The sequence below is a fragment of the Chionomys nivalis genome, chromosome 10 (assembly GCF_950005125.1).
Source record: "Chionomys nivalis chromosome 10, mChiNiv1.1, whole genome shotgun sequence".
NCBI classification, from domain to species: Eukaryota; Metazoa; Chordata; class Mammalia; order Rodentia; family Cricetidae; genus Chionomys; species Chionomys nivalis.
Window position 1 is genome coordinate 37,463,668 of NC_080095.1, and position 16,794 is coordinate 37,480,461.

A 16,794-nucleotide genomic window follows, 5' to 3' on the forward strand; every position below is an offset into this window, starting at 1 on the left:
GAAGCGGACGCGAGGCGCAGTGGAAAGCAGCGGCTGATTTATCCCTGCTGAGCAAAGCGCGCCGTTCTTGTGCGTGGCTTTCCAGCCGCTTGTATGCTCTGGACTTTGCCCTTTCCTTTCTTTTCCGAAACAAAGATTTTGTAAAGTGCAAAAAGAGTTGAGGATGTCCCAGAACCGATCAAAATATTTTTAAAGTGGCAACAGTAGGGGCTGCTGTTTGCTAAATGCTCCGCTGCTCTGCGCTTTAACTTTGGACCTTAGAATTTCTTTTGTACATAGAACCACCTCCGACTTTTGCTGTTCTTGGTTGCCTTGGTTACCGTATGTAAAGTGCTCCCATCTTTTAAGAAAAAGATACTAAGTGGGCAATTTCCCAAAAGTTATATAACTCCTAGTTGCTCCGACTGGAAAAACTTTCCATGCAAACTCAGCAGGAAAAGTCTTATTGGGTGTAAAGCAAGTGTTCATTTTTGGATGTTGTCTTTCACCTGTTTAACCCACTGCTCATATGTGTCCTGGTTTGTAACAGTCTGAGCCCTAAAAATGTTTTGGTCACGGGAATTACGGTTTGTTGTCCTGGTTTGTCCTCGAGGTTGTAGATATAGAACGAAATGTATTTTTTGTCACCGGGAAGATGGATAAGTGGTACGCAGATGAAAACAGTGCCGGCAGGAGGGACTGTGAATTCCAAGGCCAACCTGGTCTGTGATACTGGTTTAAGTTCAAAAAGAAAACAGAAACAACTAACCTATCCACTTAACACATCTGGTAAAAAGATATCAGATGAGAATTTGTCTAGAGCAGACCTGTAGGTGTGTCTGTAGGGATTGTATTTCTAGCTAAGACATGCAGGACCAGCCAAACCACTACGGGCAGCAACATCCTCTAGACGAGTGGCCCTGAACCGTGAAAGCCAGATGAGCATAAGCCAGTCTGCTAGCCAGCAAGCAGTTCAGATGGTGCCCTGCCTGCCTGCCTGCTTCTGTCCTTCCCTCCTTCCCTCCCTCCCTGCTTCCCTGTCTGCAAAAAAGCAAATCTCTCTTGCTTTGGTTGGTGAGTGAAATCTCGCCTTTGAGTTCCTGTCTTGACAATTCCTTGGTAAGTTGTGACTTGAAATTGTAAGCCAAATAAGCCCCTCCTCCTTTATTTTATTTATTTATTTTTGGCCAGAGAATTTTAATAACCACAACAGAAATGAAATTAGAACCAACAGAAAATGCTTATTTGTATAGTATTAGCCTTAGTACAAAAAAATGAGTGAGTTATGCAGCCTGTAAATGTTACAGGTAGCAGACATTTGAGGATTCTTCAGGCCCAGTGGTAGGGATTGGTAGGGTTATGAGGGGAAAAGTGGGATTTGAAATGAATGCACTCAAGAACAGCGCCAGGATATGGTGTGTGTTGTGTGCTTAATGAAGCAATGACAAAAATATGAAGTCTCAAAATGGACAAGCTTGGGGACTACAGAGCTTTCAGTTGGCATTCATTAGTATGTTTTTAAAATGTCCTTTATAAAAACTAGCAAGTGTGGGCTGGAGAAACAGCTCGGTGGTTAAGAGCACTGGCTGCTCTTGTGGAGGACCTGGTTCAGGTCCCAGTAACCTCATAGTGGCTCACAACCATCTGTAACTATAGGTTAGGATCTGACTCTCTCTCAGTCTCTGGAGGCACTAGGCATGTATGTGGTGTATAGACATACATACATACATACATGCAGGCAAAGCACTCATACACATGAAAATGATGTAAACCTATATTTTTAAAAAATTGTGAACAAACAAATATGTTGGGTTTTTGTCTGTTTTAATGGGGCTTTGTTTGCTTGTTTAGTTTCATGAACTATCCTTAAACTAAATCTAACCCAAGTGGGGGAAGAGGAGGGTGTTAGGTCCCAGAGGCAGCATCTGTAGAGATCAGCCACGCCTTATCCCTTCACTCACTGCTTAGCTTGGAGTCTTCTCCCCTGCAAGTTTATTAATGTAAGGTATTGCTCAGTTCTGCTGGCTGCTGTGGCTCCACCATATTCCGGCAACTTCTGCTGCCAGAGGCCACCAGAATCCATCTCAGCACATCTCTATACTGAACCTGAAGAGAATATCTAATACTTAGAACAGTAGGCCAGGCGATGGTGGTGCACACCTTTAATCCCAGCACTCGGGAGGCAGAGGCAGGCAGATTTCTGTAAGTTTGAGGCTAGCCTGGTCTACATAGCTAGTTCGAGAACAGCCAGGGCTGTTACACAGAGAAACCCCAGTTTGTAGCCAGTGAAACAAAAGTACTGGTGACCGAGTCTCAGGCTTGTCATTGGAAACAGAGGCAGTTTTGTGGGATTGAGTTCTCAATCTCTGGGATCTGAATCGAATTAAGAAGTGCCTAGCTAGTCTTGTTTGCTTGGCGAATGAGCAAAGAACTTCACGTGCCTAGTGTCATGTGATTGGTGATTATTTGAGGTGGTAAGGTAAGCTTCCTGTGCCCTTATACCTACTATCCTCACAGAGCTTACTTGCATTAGGAGAGTTACGTGAGAGAAAAAACAAGCAACAATGCATTCAGATAATATGACAAGGTTAAGGCATTAGAATGAAGCTTACATGTTTAGGGTACAGGGCCAACAGGAGATGTCTTAGTGAATAAAAGCACCCGCCAAGCTTGAAGGTAGGAGTTCCATCCATGAACCCCACATGGTGGAAAGAGAACTGACTCTCACAAGTTGTCCTGTCGAGACGGTGCCATGACATACATACATCCCCCCCTCCGTCCCTACACAAACTAAATAAAAATGTAATTTTTGCTAAGTGTGGTGGTGCATGCCTTTAATCCTAGCACTCTGGGGTAGAGACAAGCAGATCTCTTGAGTTTGGGGTCAGCCTGGTCTACATAGTGAGACCCTATCTCATAAAATTAAAAGATGAAAGGAAAAAGTAATGTTAAAATCGTAGCTATTTTGATTTGGACAGGGTAGTTTGAAATTATCTCTAGTAATTGAGTAGAGATGTGCATACTAAGTAAGGTGCAGACTGCTCGAAGACCAAGGGGAGAGTGTTCTATGGAAGCATTCTGAAGGGGCTGGGGAGGTGGCTCAGCTGGCAAAGCACTCGTCTGCCACACGTTCTTGACAATCTCGTTCAAAGCCAGGACTCACTTAAAGTTCAAAAGAGAACCAGCCACACATACACAGCGCACACACTCACAGTAGGGAAGCTTGAAACATTCTGGATAAGTCACTTTACTGTTTTATGGCAAAGGGAATAACAAAAGTAGAGGTTTTGAGATGGCTTGTGTAAGTAAAGGCAAGGATGTAAGACGGTAAAAGCAAAGGGCAGAGCAATCTCTTGTGGGCATTGAAGGAATCTGTGTTACCAGACGAGGCCTGGAGAGTGGGGGACAAAAGAAGCAGAAGGAAGGTATGGTCTTGTCCTCAGGTTGCTCAGTCTGGTAAGAGGATGGGTAATTGACTAGATGTTTGCAGTACAGATAGATAGGTGGTGTACACATGGCCTAAGAGAACATAAGTACATATGGCCAACCCACGCTGGGGGATTCAGGATAGCACCAAACAGTCAAACATCTGTGGAACAAACAGTGACACCGCTGACTGCTCCGTGGATGTTTTCATGTAATACCTATGAAGTAGATCTCTAACCTTTTAAGATGGGGACAGTGGTTCAGAGCAGGTAACTTCTTGTGTTTTTAAGTTGCATGGGTGGGTTTTAAACTTGTAAAGTCTCCAGTCTGGATGTGATCCTACTGATGTATGCTGGCACAGCTCTGCCCCTTTCCTTATCCCCTCCTGTTTCTGTAGTCTGTATTTGCATGTGTGATTGTCTTTCCTTGGAAGACTACATAAATCTTTCTGAATGTGTATTCTCAGTGTCTACTTAGAATGCATCTTGCACCAAGTCATTAGTGTGTAATTTTTGAATAAATAATTAAGCTTTCCTGCTTATTCAAGTCTGTTTATTAGCCAGAAGTTAACAAAGAACTTGACCTCTGTCTTTCCTTAAAAATATCTATTTACCTACTGATAATCTTTTTTTTTTTTGTTTTTGTTTTTTTTTGTACTTTGGGTAAGCTTTGTAATGTTTATAATACAAGTAGTTTAGGAAGAATTTAGTAAGAAGGATGCTTTGACTAAATAGTAAGTACCTACGTGTTCAGGATTCTACTGTTTGAACAGCTTTTGAGTTGGGAGTGGGGTAAAGAGAATATGGCCAGGATACAACTTTTGTGCAGCCCTGATAGTTCGCGCCTTTAATCCCAACATTGGGGAAGCAGTGGGATCTATACAGTAAGACCCTGTCTCCCCCCGCCCCCCCAAAAAAGCACAGTAGTGTTACCATTTATCTATAAACTCAGAACTTTAGAGGCTGAGGCCGGAGGGTGGCAAGTTCAAGACCATGCTGGGCTACCTAACTAGACCTTGTTAAAACAAAAATCAAGAAGGATTTTTAGGAGACAGTTGGCTTCTGTGTGAAGTATGGAAGTACAGAATTCGGTATCTTGTCACTTGTGTAAAAGTACCTGTTAGTTTTTAAATCTGCACAACTGTTTGCCCTTGGCACAGTCAAGGGGTTTTCACTATGTGTCTCTGAGTACTTCCTTTCCACACCTAAGGAAGTGGTAAGTATTGAATACCTCTATAAATCATTGAAAAATTTGTTGACTGCACAAAGAAAAATTGTAATAAATGTGTTTTGTTTTTAATTCTGTACTTGGTATCTAATCCCCTGTAGCTTTTTACCTGCGCCCACTCAGCTGTCTCAGGACCAACTTGAAGCTGAAGAAAGAGCAAGATCTCAGAGATCACGGCAGACCTCTTTGGTCTCTTCACGAAGGGAGCCTCCCCCGTACGGGTACCGGAAAGGCTGGATTCCGCGCTTGTTAGAGGTAAATCGGGCTGAAATTTATTTTTGAACACTTGTAAGATAGATGTAAACCCCGGAGGAGGATTGTTAGCAGCAGTGCGACAGAAATAATGGTGGCAAGTTCCGGAAGCATGTTATTCCTCCCAAGACTTTCCTCTTGCTTATTGTCACAGTTTGTGATCAGCAGAGAATCACTGCTTTTGCTTCATATTGTGCAGAACTATTGAACTTGTACAAAAAGGAACTAGTGTACTTTTACAGATGTAGGCCTTCCAGCCCATGAACAACAGTGGGAGGGTAAGATCAAATGGAAGGAGCAGATGGGCGGGCTGGCAGGCAACAGCACTCACTGCACAAACCTGACAATTTCAGTTCAATTCCCAGAACCCACAGTAGAAAGAAGAACCTGTACCTGAAACTTTTGCAAGCACTGTGACATGTGACTATGTTCCGTTCATCTCTCTTTCTGTCACATATACTCAGATACATACTGATAATAATAAATAAAAATTTGAAGTCTTTGTAAGGGGCAGAATCAGGGTTTTGTGCTTGAGTTGTGTCCACTCCCGCCCCACCTCCAGCAGTGGGAATAACTTTCTTTCAGGGAACAACCCGGTGGGGTCTCCTGTGCTGGTGTATTTCCTCTGTGTTAGCATATGCCTGGTCATGATATGACATTTTTCTGGGAGTATAAGCAAAGAATGATTTGGAATGGTCGTACTGCTGATTTGTCTCCAAAGAACAAATTTCCTTGATAGAGGCAGGTGTATCTCGAGTTCAGCCTGTTCTACAGAGGGAGTTTCAGGACGGCCGGGCTACACAGAACTGTCTGAAAAACAAAATAGAACCTCTGCTCTCATTAAGCCTTTTTCTTTTTCCCAGTATTCTCATCCCTTCAAGTATTCCTTCATTTCCCAACCATGCTCTGACATTCTGAATGGACAACATCATTTTTGTACCCAGTTACTGTTGGTTTTGTTTTGATTTTTAAGATTCTTTTATTTTATATGTGTGGGTGTTTGCCTGTATATGTGTACCACATGCATAGAGTGCCCTTGAAGGTCAGAAGAGGGCCTTGTATCCCATGGACCTGGAGTTACAGGTGGTTGTGAGCCACCATTTGGGTCCAGGGACCCAAACCTGAGTTCTCTGCAAAGAGCAGCCAGCACTCTATCAAGCCGCCTCTCTAGCCCGTTGTAGCACTTTCTTGCATGGTTTTGGTGTCTGCCTTATAGATGAGGTCGATTCCTTTTTTTCAGTCCACTTCCAGGTGTGTTTATAGTGTCTTTGAATAGAAACACTGCTTAACATCTTCCCTGAGCTGTTTGCACTATGTCTCTCCGTGTTTGCCATGCCTCTGCCCACCCTGTTAGGTCTAGAAAATGAGCACCTAATAAGACCCTCCCTGCCTTGCTCCAACATAGCCCTGGCTTTTTGTGGGATTTTCCTTGTTGTTTCTGTTGTTTGGGGGTTTGTTTTGTTTGTTTCTATTTTCAGCTGGTCTTTATGAATTCTGCTATTGAAGGCTAGCTTTGCTGTTGTTAGTAAAGGATTTTGTTCTTGGTTTTGTCCTCTCTGGAATTGGTGAGATGCACACTAAGACAGTTTTCCAAGAGACTAGAATACCTTCCTTCCTGTCTGGAGCTGGACAGTGGTGGCTTGCCTGGTAGAATTTTAGCTACTGCCCCTTCTGAGAGGTTATAGATGTGCTTTGGGGGGCCTTTCCCCAGTTTACAGAGTGGGGAGAGCAGACATCAACACATGGGAGCCTTTGGTAGTTATGACATCTGGTGGCTGTTGGCTTTGATAGTCTTAATTGATTATCAAAGGTTTCGTATGTCCTGGTGCATCAGAGCAGTTCATTTTGAAATGAAACTGAACCGGCCAGCTAATCTGAAAATGCCGGGGATGCTTCAAGGGGAGTGACTGTTCGGGGAAGAAGGCATTTTGTTCTAGCTTTCAGAGCAAAAGCTGTGATTTTCTGCCAGGCTTAATGACCACATAATGCTAGAGCTACAGTTCTGAAGCGCTGATTATAGTTGAAGAACTCCAACAAATCTGAGCATGTGTCAAATTGATGGTCTGGGTACAGGAAGCACTTTTCTTAGGAAGACTTTATTTCTGCCTAATTTACAAGAACATATTTCTTCTCACTTTATTCTATTAGTTTTCAAAAATTTCAACCCTCTCCAGGCATATTGTGCCTCAGAATTCACATCCAAGATCTAATGAAATAGCATGTGAGAAAAAATCTTACAAAAGTGAATTTATTTCTGAATAAATACTCTCTTATCGATGAATTTCAGTGTTTTCGCTAACATTCTTGGTAATATGCGTTGAGTATACCTTATGTAATATACTTAGGACCAAAAGTAGTTCAAGTTTCAGGGGTTTGTTGTTGGTTTTGGAGGTTTGGGAGGTATTTACTGATTTAAAACAATTAGGGCAGCCAGACTTAGTGGTCTATGCCTTTAAGCCCAGCATTTGGTAGGTAGAGGATCTCTGTGAGTTAGAAGCCAGTCATGTCTACATAGTGAGACCCTTTCCTGAGGGGAATTAATTTCTAAAACAATGTGGAGCAGGGGGATATGCCATTGCTCAGAAATTGTTGATTTTTGTTTCATTTTCTTGTTGTTTTAACTAAAAGAAAGGTGTTTCAAAAGACGAAGCTTGTCTATACCTGGTGAGATTGACTCTGTGGGTAAGGGCACTTGCTCTGTGAGCATGAGGAAGTAAATTTGAATCCCTCGCACTCACATACAGAGCTGTCGTCCCAGCATTTGTGGGACAGAGGCAGGTGGATTCCAAGAGCTTCCAGCCAGCCTAGCAGAAAAAGAGTTTCTGGGGCCAGTGAGAGGCCCCGTCTCAAGGCAATAGTATGAAGAATGGTAGAAGTAGACACCTAGTAGCCTATTCTGGCCTCTGTGCCCATGAGTGCATGCCCTGCACACTGGAGTGTACATCACAGAGTCCAGTTATCTGGGTCTGCATTCTGCATATGTGCTAGCTATGAGATCTTGAGGAGTCTTTTTTATGAGGACGGTCTCACTGTGTAGCCCTGGCTAGCCTAAAACTTGTTGGTCTCAAACTCGCAGATACCCTCCCACCTCTGCCTCCCAAGGGCTGGGATTAAAGGGGTGTCCCACCTTCCAGTACAGTTACTATTTATGAACCTGCTCAAGTGTAAGTTAGACTTGGTCTACAGAGGCTTTTAGAAATGCTCAGCATAGACAAATTATCGGCAGAACACTGTTCTGCTTTAAAACTTGTAGTTCTCATTGTTTGAACGATATGTAATCACTGTTAGCGATGTGAGCCTGGCTGGAGGCGTATGTGTCATCCCAGTTGAAATAGGATCACTTTTGCTTAGGAGTTGGGGCTCATCCTAGCCAGCATAGCAGAACTGGCTTTCTAAAACTCACCTTCTATGGTCCATAAGTTTCGTTCCTCAAATTTGTAAGATAAGGACCTCAAAGCAGCTGGTTCAGGTGGGCTAAGGTTTTGTAAACCCAATGGCCATTAAAGCCATCCCAAGCCAGTGACTTTGGTTTCTTGTCTCATGGATTCAAGATGAAATCCACAGACCATAGAGGGCGAGTTTAGAAGTATTTATTGTAGAGCTCTTCGAGAAAGTGGAACTAGCTGCTGAGCAGGAGGGGTCTTATAGCTAATAAGGCTTTATTATTGGATGGAGGTGTGAGCTGGTCAGTCCAGTTTCTGCCCCAACATGTCCAGAGTGTGGTTTCCAAGAAAGGAGCTCTCTGTCAGGGAAGGGAGCAGAAGTAAGGAACAACCTGACTTCTCTTCTAGCACCTTTGGCCTCTGGCAAGGATGAAGTTGCTGACAGGCCAGGGACGTTTCCAACTTTTAGTCACAAGAAAAAGAAAACTTGACTTTGCGGGTTCTTTTGGGTTTTGGGGTTCCCCCCAAAAAAAGAGTCATGGCCAAATTCTATACCCTGATGTTATCACAAGGACGTGGCTAGGGTCAATCCAAAAGAAAAACGTGGTGACTCATTCTGGGTCCTTTCTGTCTTATTTATCTCATATAGCAGTGAATAAATCACATGTTAACAGAATCTGATTCTAAGAGCATTTCTTGGCATTTCTCCTAGGTTTAGCTCCACCTGATGCTGTATGTATATTACTGTGTATAATACTAAAACTAGTCTTTGGTTTATACTGAAATTTTTGTTATTTTATTCTAGCCTCTTAACATAAAATGCATATTCCTTGAGACAGGGTAGATGGCCCCTCCGTGACTTATTTGTCCAAGTAACCTTAACATCATTTCCGCTGTCCTCCAAAAGTGAATAGTCCGCACTGTATTACCTGGAGAGTTAAGACCACTTGGTGGCCTTTGCAAGACGACCCAATTCAGTTTCCTGCACCCCTTCAGGGTGCTCACAACTCCATGTAGCTAACTCTAGCATGGAGAATCTGACCCCCTCTTCTAGCCTCTGCTGGCACCTGCACACACGTCACAGACAGACAGACAGACACACACACCCCTTACTAAAAAAAGAAAAAATGCTTCCCTCAGATCTCTGTTTTCTCGTCACAGAGGCTTTCCCTTGTGTGATTTCTTTACACCGGCTGTCACACATAGCCACTCTACTGAAAATACAGGCCTCTTCCCAGGACCTGTCCAGTCTTCACGGTGTTTGTGTCCATCCCTTTGCCCGCTAGCTAAACGTAAACTGCACCAAGATACAAAGCTTGACTCTGCTTACCGCTATCCCTCTGACCTAGCAGATTCCATAGCTTGAATGAATTGCTGCTTACTACTAAATAGTCTTTTCACTTCTCTCGTAATATACAGGATTTTGGAGATGGAGGTGCTTTCCCAGAAATCCATGTGGCCCAGTATCCCCTGGATATGGGGCGAAAGAAAAAAATGTCGAATGCACTGGCCATACAGGTGGATCCTGAAGGGAAAATCAAATACGATGCAATCGCTCGACAGGGGCAGTCCAAAGACAAGGTAATCTCTCACTGGCTTTGTTTATTTGCTTTGTTCTTGTTGATAAATATTTTGTGAAGTTTTTACTACATTTTGTGGAAATGATAAATCACTTGCCATTTTGGGTTATGTTCAAATAGTGGTGAAGCTGGAGCTGGAGTGATGGCTCGATGGTTAAGAACACTTGTTCTTGTAGAGGACCTGAGTTCAATTCCCAGCACATGAAACTCTAGTTCCAGGGGTTCTGATGCCCTCTTCTGAACTCCAAGGCACCATGCATGCACCTGATGCACATGCATATATGGGCAAAACATTCATGCACATAAATAAATCTTAAAAGACACCTGTGAAATTGGGGTCTGATGGTAGTTAGTGTGCTCAGGCCCAGGGTTTGAGTCCAGCAGCAAAATAAAATCACTATAAAATATATAACTGTAAAACATACTTAGATTAACTTTGTAACCAACAGTGACATTGTGCCTTGAAATTGTGCACAAATTGGTAATAGCTTCTCTTCCCTTTAGAACAGTCCACCATGTATAGCCCAGGCTGGCCTCGAACTGAGATCTTCTGCTTTCGCCCTCCCAGTTCTGTAGGTTGCACCCAGCAGTGATAGTTTTCCTACTTAGGTTTTGTTTGTTTTGTTTTTAAAATATTCATTCATTCATTCATTCATTCATTCATTCATTCATTCATTTATTATGTATATAATCTGTCTGCGTGTGTGTCTCCAGGCCAGAAGAGGGCACCAGACTTCATTACAGATGGTTGTGAGCCACCATGTGGTTGCTGGGAATTGAACTCAGAACCTTTGGAAGAGCAGGCAATGCTCTTAACCGCTGAGCCATCTCTCCAGCCCCGGTTTTGTTTGTTTTTATATTTCAGAAAGTTATCTTGTATCCCAAAAGTGCTACCAAACTTGCAAAGTCAAAATCCCATAAGACTTGTAAGAAAAATCAGCTTTGTTTTTGGCCTTGTAAGGGATGGCACCTGGGGCCTCATGTATGCTAGGCAAGTGTTGTGTACTGAACTGTGCCTCTAGCCCCAAGTCAGCTATTACTTTTGTCTGTATACAGAATCCCCTCCATATGCCTGAGGAATATTTACACAGATGCTTGATTTCTTTTCTTTTTGTGGGTGGAACTAACGATACAACCCAGAATGTTTGTGTATATGCCAAGTCTAGGCTCCACCACTAAGCTATAGCCCCAATTTTTTTGTTTTGTTTTGTTTTGTTTTTTGAGACAGGGTTTTTTTGTGTTCAGCTCTGGCTGTCCTGGAACTCACTGTAGATCAGGCTGACTCAGGCTTACAGAAATCCACCTGCTCCTGCCTCCTAAGTGCTGGGATTAGGGTGTGTGCCACTGAAGTGTTAGCCCAGGTAAACAAAAAGTCGGGAGTCAAATATCGGGGTAAGAACCTGAAAGATCAGAGAAGCAGGGAGCAGCCTCTGGTCCTACCTCTCAGCTCTGCCTTACTGCTGCTGTCTCCTCTCTGTCTACAGTCTCCCGACCTCTACAGTCAGCTAGTGGCTAGCTCCACCCTCTGACTCCAGGCAAGCTTTATTTGTCAGAACAATCTTGCCACAAAACTGGCCACCACCACCACTTTCTTATTTAAATAGTTCATCTGGATATCACACAGACTCTTGCTACCCAAATTTAGTATCTTAAAAGGTAATCCCAAAACCCAAAATAAAGTTTAAAACAGTGTCATCATAATGTGGCTACACTCAGCTGAGGAACTGTTTTGGAGTCCTCGCTTTGTTCTGTTTCTTTTGTAAGTAGTACTTGAGAGGAGCAGATTGCCTTGGGATTGAGGACTTTCTTCAGTGCCTCTTTCACCTCTCCTGGATTCCAGTTTGACCCTCTAAAGCAGTGCTTCTCAACTTGTGGGTCACGACACCTTTGGAGTCGGATATCAGATTTCCTGCCTATCAGATATTTATAGTACGATTCATAACAGTAGCAACATTACAGTTATGGAGTAGCAGTGAAATGGTGTTGCACACCTTTGATCCCAGCAGTCAGGAGGCAGAGGCAGGCGGATCTCTGAGTTCAAGGCCAGCCTGGTCTACTGAGTGAGTTTAGGACAGCCAGAGCTACACAGAAAAACCCTCTCTCCAGAAACCAAAAAAGGAAAGAATGTAAATAACTTTATGGTTGGGGGTTTGCGCAACATGAGGAACTGTATTAAAGGGTCTCAGTGTCAGGAGGGTTGAGAACCACTGCTGTAAAGTCACACCCATCGTCCATTGTTCCTCCATTGGGGCTACTGGGCTTTAGAAAAATGCAGTCATTCAAATTTTTATCCCATTGTACACTTGTTCCTGTCTGCCCTGTCCGGTTCGGAACAGGTGACTCTCCCATCTGTTTGAGTACAGGGATGGAAGAAAATGCCCTCTGTTTATCCTGTACTTGTCTTTTCCTGTGTCACCTCACTGGGGCACTAGGCATTTTGTCTTTCGCCTGTTTTGTTCTCCCAGGTTACTTGTGGTTGGCATTTGAGTATACTTGCTTTTCTTGTCTTTTAAAAGAAAATATCCCGTCTTCCAAGCTCCCTCTAGATACCACTAAACTTCCCCTCTCTTCTCTGCACTGTCCTCGGTTCCTGCCAGTGCTCATGCTCCGGTTCTCTGCTGCACTCCCTTCCCACGTCAGCTCAGTGCTCATCTCAGCTGGTTGGCCAGGTGGCTCCGCTCCATAGGAGCGCGTTCTCTATGTTCTAATATGATTTGTTTCTGTGGCTGCCCTTGGCCCCTCACAGGTTGTCGATGGTTAAAAATCTGTGTCCTGTTCCGTTTTCTTTGCCCTTTTATATTACTGTGTATAAGATGCATCTATCTAGAGTTTGTTATATAATACTTAATCAAATCCAAATCTCAATGCATAATTTGTAAAGGGGGATGAGAGGGCTGAGGATTGACCCCAGGGCTTGTGCTTACTAAGCCCTCTACCACTGAGCTATATCCCAAACCCCATAGTTTGTAATTTATACCTGATTATATGTTTGAATTCCATCAATGTCTTCCTGATCACCTCTGCCAAAAGCCTGGAAGTTCTGTTCCTTGTTTTATATACATACATAACTAATACATATATATTTGTTATGCAGATAGAACTGGGCATAGTGGTGCACACATGTCGTGCCAGCAGTTGTAAGGGTAAGACAGGAGAGTTACAGGAGAGGTCAGTATCTCTGTTAAAAAGAAAGAAAAAAAATTGGAATTTGAGGCTGACACGATGGCTCAGCAGGTCAGGGCACCTGCTGCCAAGCCTGACACCTCACAGGGAGAGAATCAAGTCCTGAAAGTTGTGTTCTGACCTTCACGTGCATGCCATGGTACAAGTCACCCACAAACATGCACATAAAGTAAATAAAATAAAAAATACATACTTTATAGGTAGTCTGTTCTGATGGTAGAAGAAACCTGTGGAGAGCCACGTATGCTGATGCATGTCTTTAATCCTGGCAGAATCTGGCAGATCTCTTGAGTTCAAGGCCAACTGGAGCTCCATAGAGAGATCCTGTCTCAAAAAACAAAACAACAAAAAGACGCCTGATCTCCCTTGCTTTTTCTGGTATTTTATTTGCCAGGGGTAGCAGCTTTAACTGCAGTGATGTATGTCTTTCTAGATTCTGTTATGGATTAAATTGTTAAAACTGAACTGTAAACTTGGGGTTTCAGTATGTGGCCAAAGAAGGTTTCCAAAACATCATCCTTTGCATAATAAAGGCCTTTTTTATACTGAAGCCACTAAAGCTGAACCCAGAGCTGGTCATTTAGAAAGATAACTCTTAGGTCCATACAACACTTTTGATTTTTGCTTTGTCTTGTTTTTAAGCTAAAAGTGGATGGATTACCCTAGAATTCATTGAATGATTTAGCTTTGGTTGAATGGCTGTCACATCCATTGACCTCCTAGGGGGTGCTTCTTGATCCTTTAGAACTGTCTGGAGAACTGCACTGTGTGCAGCGTGGCTGGTGCTACCTGTTGGATGCCAGCAGTGCCCTGGCTACCGCTGTGGTCTGAACCAGAGCATCCTGCTCATGTACAGAGCCTTTGGAGGGAAACCAAAAGAGCAATAGTTTCCTGCTTAGAAAACTGTGGGCTTTCTGTTGTAGGAAAAAGAGACTACTCTCTGTACAAAATGGATTGTTAAAATTGATCATCATTCAGGAGATTGGTGTGCAGAGACCAAGAATGAAAACAGTCTGTTTGATTTTGAGTTTGTATTGTAGTATAGCATAGGTTTCCGATTTATTCTAGAGGAAACTAGTATTCTTTGGAACAAGGGAATATTCATTGAAATATTAATAGTGAAAGAGCAAGGCCATAAATGTTAGTGGTAGGTAGAAGAGGGGGAAAAAGACTTCATGTTTGAGAAAAGTCTACATGTAAAAGTACAATGCATAAGACATTGATAAGGAAAGAAAAGAAAAGAGACATTCATAGGAGAAAACCGGGCTGAAACATTTCTTGGTCTACATTTTGATAGAACTTTAAGATGGTGGTGCACGCTTTTAATCCCAGCACATGGGAAGCAGAGACAGGTGGATCTCCATGAGTTTGAGACCAACCTGGTCTACAGAGTGAGTTCCAGGACAGGCTCCAAAGCTACCGAGAAACCCTATCTCCAAAACCAAAGAAAAGAAAAAGAAAGAAAGAAAGAAAGAAAGAAAGAAAGAAAGAAAGAAAGAAAGAAAGAAAGAAAGAAAGCTTTATAGACTCTATAGATTTTGGTGATGTCTTAAAAGCCCTGGTGTGTGTAGTTTTCATTCTGAAACTTTTGTGGAAAACATACTGTGTATGATAGTACCTAAAGGGATGCCGTTAACCTCTCTTCCCAAACTCCAGCAGCTTCAAATGACCCTGTGACAAATCCCATGTTGTTAACTATTTATGCAACTGCTTGCAGATGACGTGGGGGATATGTTGAGCATCTCACCTTTGTCAGTCATGTTCTTGTCAGTACAGTAATCAGATGACATGCTGCTTTCTCTTGATGTTTTCAAGATGCTTTTATTTTTATATGCATGAGTATCTTGCCTGTTTGTGTATATGTATACCACATATGTGCCTGGTGCCTGTAGAGGCCGGAAGAGGGTGCTACCCTTCCTGGTCTTGCTTTTCTCTTGATGATTACAGCTGTTTATGTTCCTGCCTTCAAGGTTATACTGTAGTTTTCAGATGATTCCTCCCAGCCTTATTGCCTACTGTGATATGCTGAGTTTCTTCAGCACGTTTGGTTTTCAGGCTGTAAACTGTGGGAGTTTATAGTTAATTACCACAAAGGAATCTTGCTACTGAGATGTCCTTCACTCTGACTTGTAAGATGCTAGAATCTTACTGATGCTTGTTTAAAGCATTATTAACTTTAGAATACCCAAATAAGAAGCAGCAAATGGCTCTTATGTGCTAAATTAGTGTTGAGACTATATTGAACATACATGACTACTGGGGAGACATTTACTCAGAATCTCCCTGTAATGTCTACTGTGGAAAACTGGGTAAGTCATTGTCTTCTCTACAGTATTAGTTTTCAGTTGGTGGAGATAGAGATTTTTCCACCCTGAAAAGAAATAAGACTTTTGAGGTTATTTACTCATGTACTGAGCCTTACTCTTCTCATTATTGTGTGTCCCTTATAAAATTAACACTCATAAAAAGACAGTCATTGATGGCTCACTTAGGTACCCGTGGTTACACCTCTGCTATATTCCCATTCCTTCTTCTCATTCTTTAAGTAGCAATTTAGACATTTCAGTCTATAGCATTGTATAGAAGTTCTGAGCCAGGCACTAATGACACACTGGTGGTCCCAACTTATTGGAGGATGATGGATCAGGAGGACCCCTTAGTATGGTAGTTTGGGATCTGCATGGACACCATGCCCTGTTGTAGCACAGATAATTAAAAAACCACAGTCAGATATTGGGGTTCAACCCAAAAACCAGAAAAGCAAAGCACCCAAGCCACTACCAAGACTGGGTGACCGCAGACTAAGCCTTTCTCTCCTCCCATTTTATATTCCCTCTAGTGCTGGGGTTAAAGGTGTGTAACTCCCTAGTACTGGGATTAAAGGTGTGAGATACCACCGCCTGGATTTGTTTCTGAATTGATCTGCATTGTGGCCTTGAATTCACAGAGATTCATCTCCCAAATCCTGTGATTAAAGATGTGTGTCACCACTGCCTGATTTCTAGTGGCTTAGCTTTGCCCTTCTGATCTTTAGGCAAGCTTTATTTATTAAAACATAAATAAAATATCACTGTACCCTGTTTTCTGTCTCTCCCCACCCATTCTCCATATGAATAAGGCACTCTAACATACATTTATTCCTTCATTTATGCAGAAAGTATTAACGGAAGGAAGGTCTTCTGTAGACCAGGTATTATTTGCAGGCACCAGAAATCCATTAGTGAGTCATTCCCTTTGGTAACAAGGTATGATTTTGCAAACCTTGTGGGTGGATATGAAGGTTAAATTCATCTGAATCACACATGTGTGCATGCAGAACCACACGATATCAAATAATAAGAACTCAGTAAGTACAAGCTGTGGTCATTATTTTCACTGGGAAGGGAGCTTCAGTTGAGTAATTGTCTAAATCAAGTTGGCCTGTGGGTGTGTCTGTAGGATATTGTCTTGATAATTGATAATGCAGCCCATTGTAGACACCACCATCCCCTAGGCACAGGGGTTCCTGCATCATGTGAGTCAGGCGAAAGCCACAGAGATTCACCCATTTCTCTCTGCTCTTGACTGGATATAATGTGACTAGCTGCTTGAGTTCCTGCCTTGACTTCTCTAAGAACTCTGAACTTGGAATTGTAAGCCAAATAAACTCTTTCCTTCCTGAGTTTCTTTTGGCCAGCCTGTCAAAGAGACAAAAATAAAACTAGAACACTTGTATAAATATATTTTTGTTTTTCTCTTACCCTTGTAGAAGAAAATATTCTGGG

The 16,794-nt window shown here is 42.6% G+C and overlaps 1 protein-coding gene across 1 annotated transcript in view; it reads left to right on the forward strand.

The window, feature by feature from the left end:
- The window catches only part of Snw1 (SNW domain containing 1), a 33,113-nt gene that overhangs the window by 376 nt on the left and 15,943 nt on the right, over positions 1-16,794 (forward strand). Inside the window, exons 2-3 of the mRNA XM_057782367.1 lie at positions 4,734-4,887; positions 9,687-9,848. Coding sequence (XP_057638350.1) covers positions 4,734-4,887; positions 9,687-9,848 — 316 coding nt within the window. The remainder of the gene's footprint in view (positions 1-4,733; positions 4,888-9,686; positions 9,849-16,794) is intronic.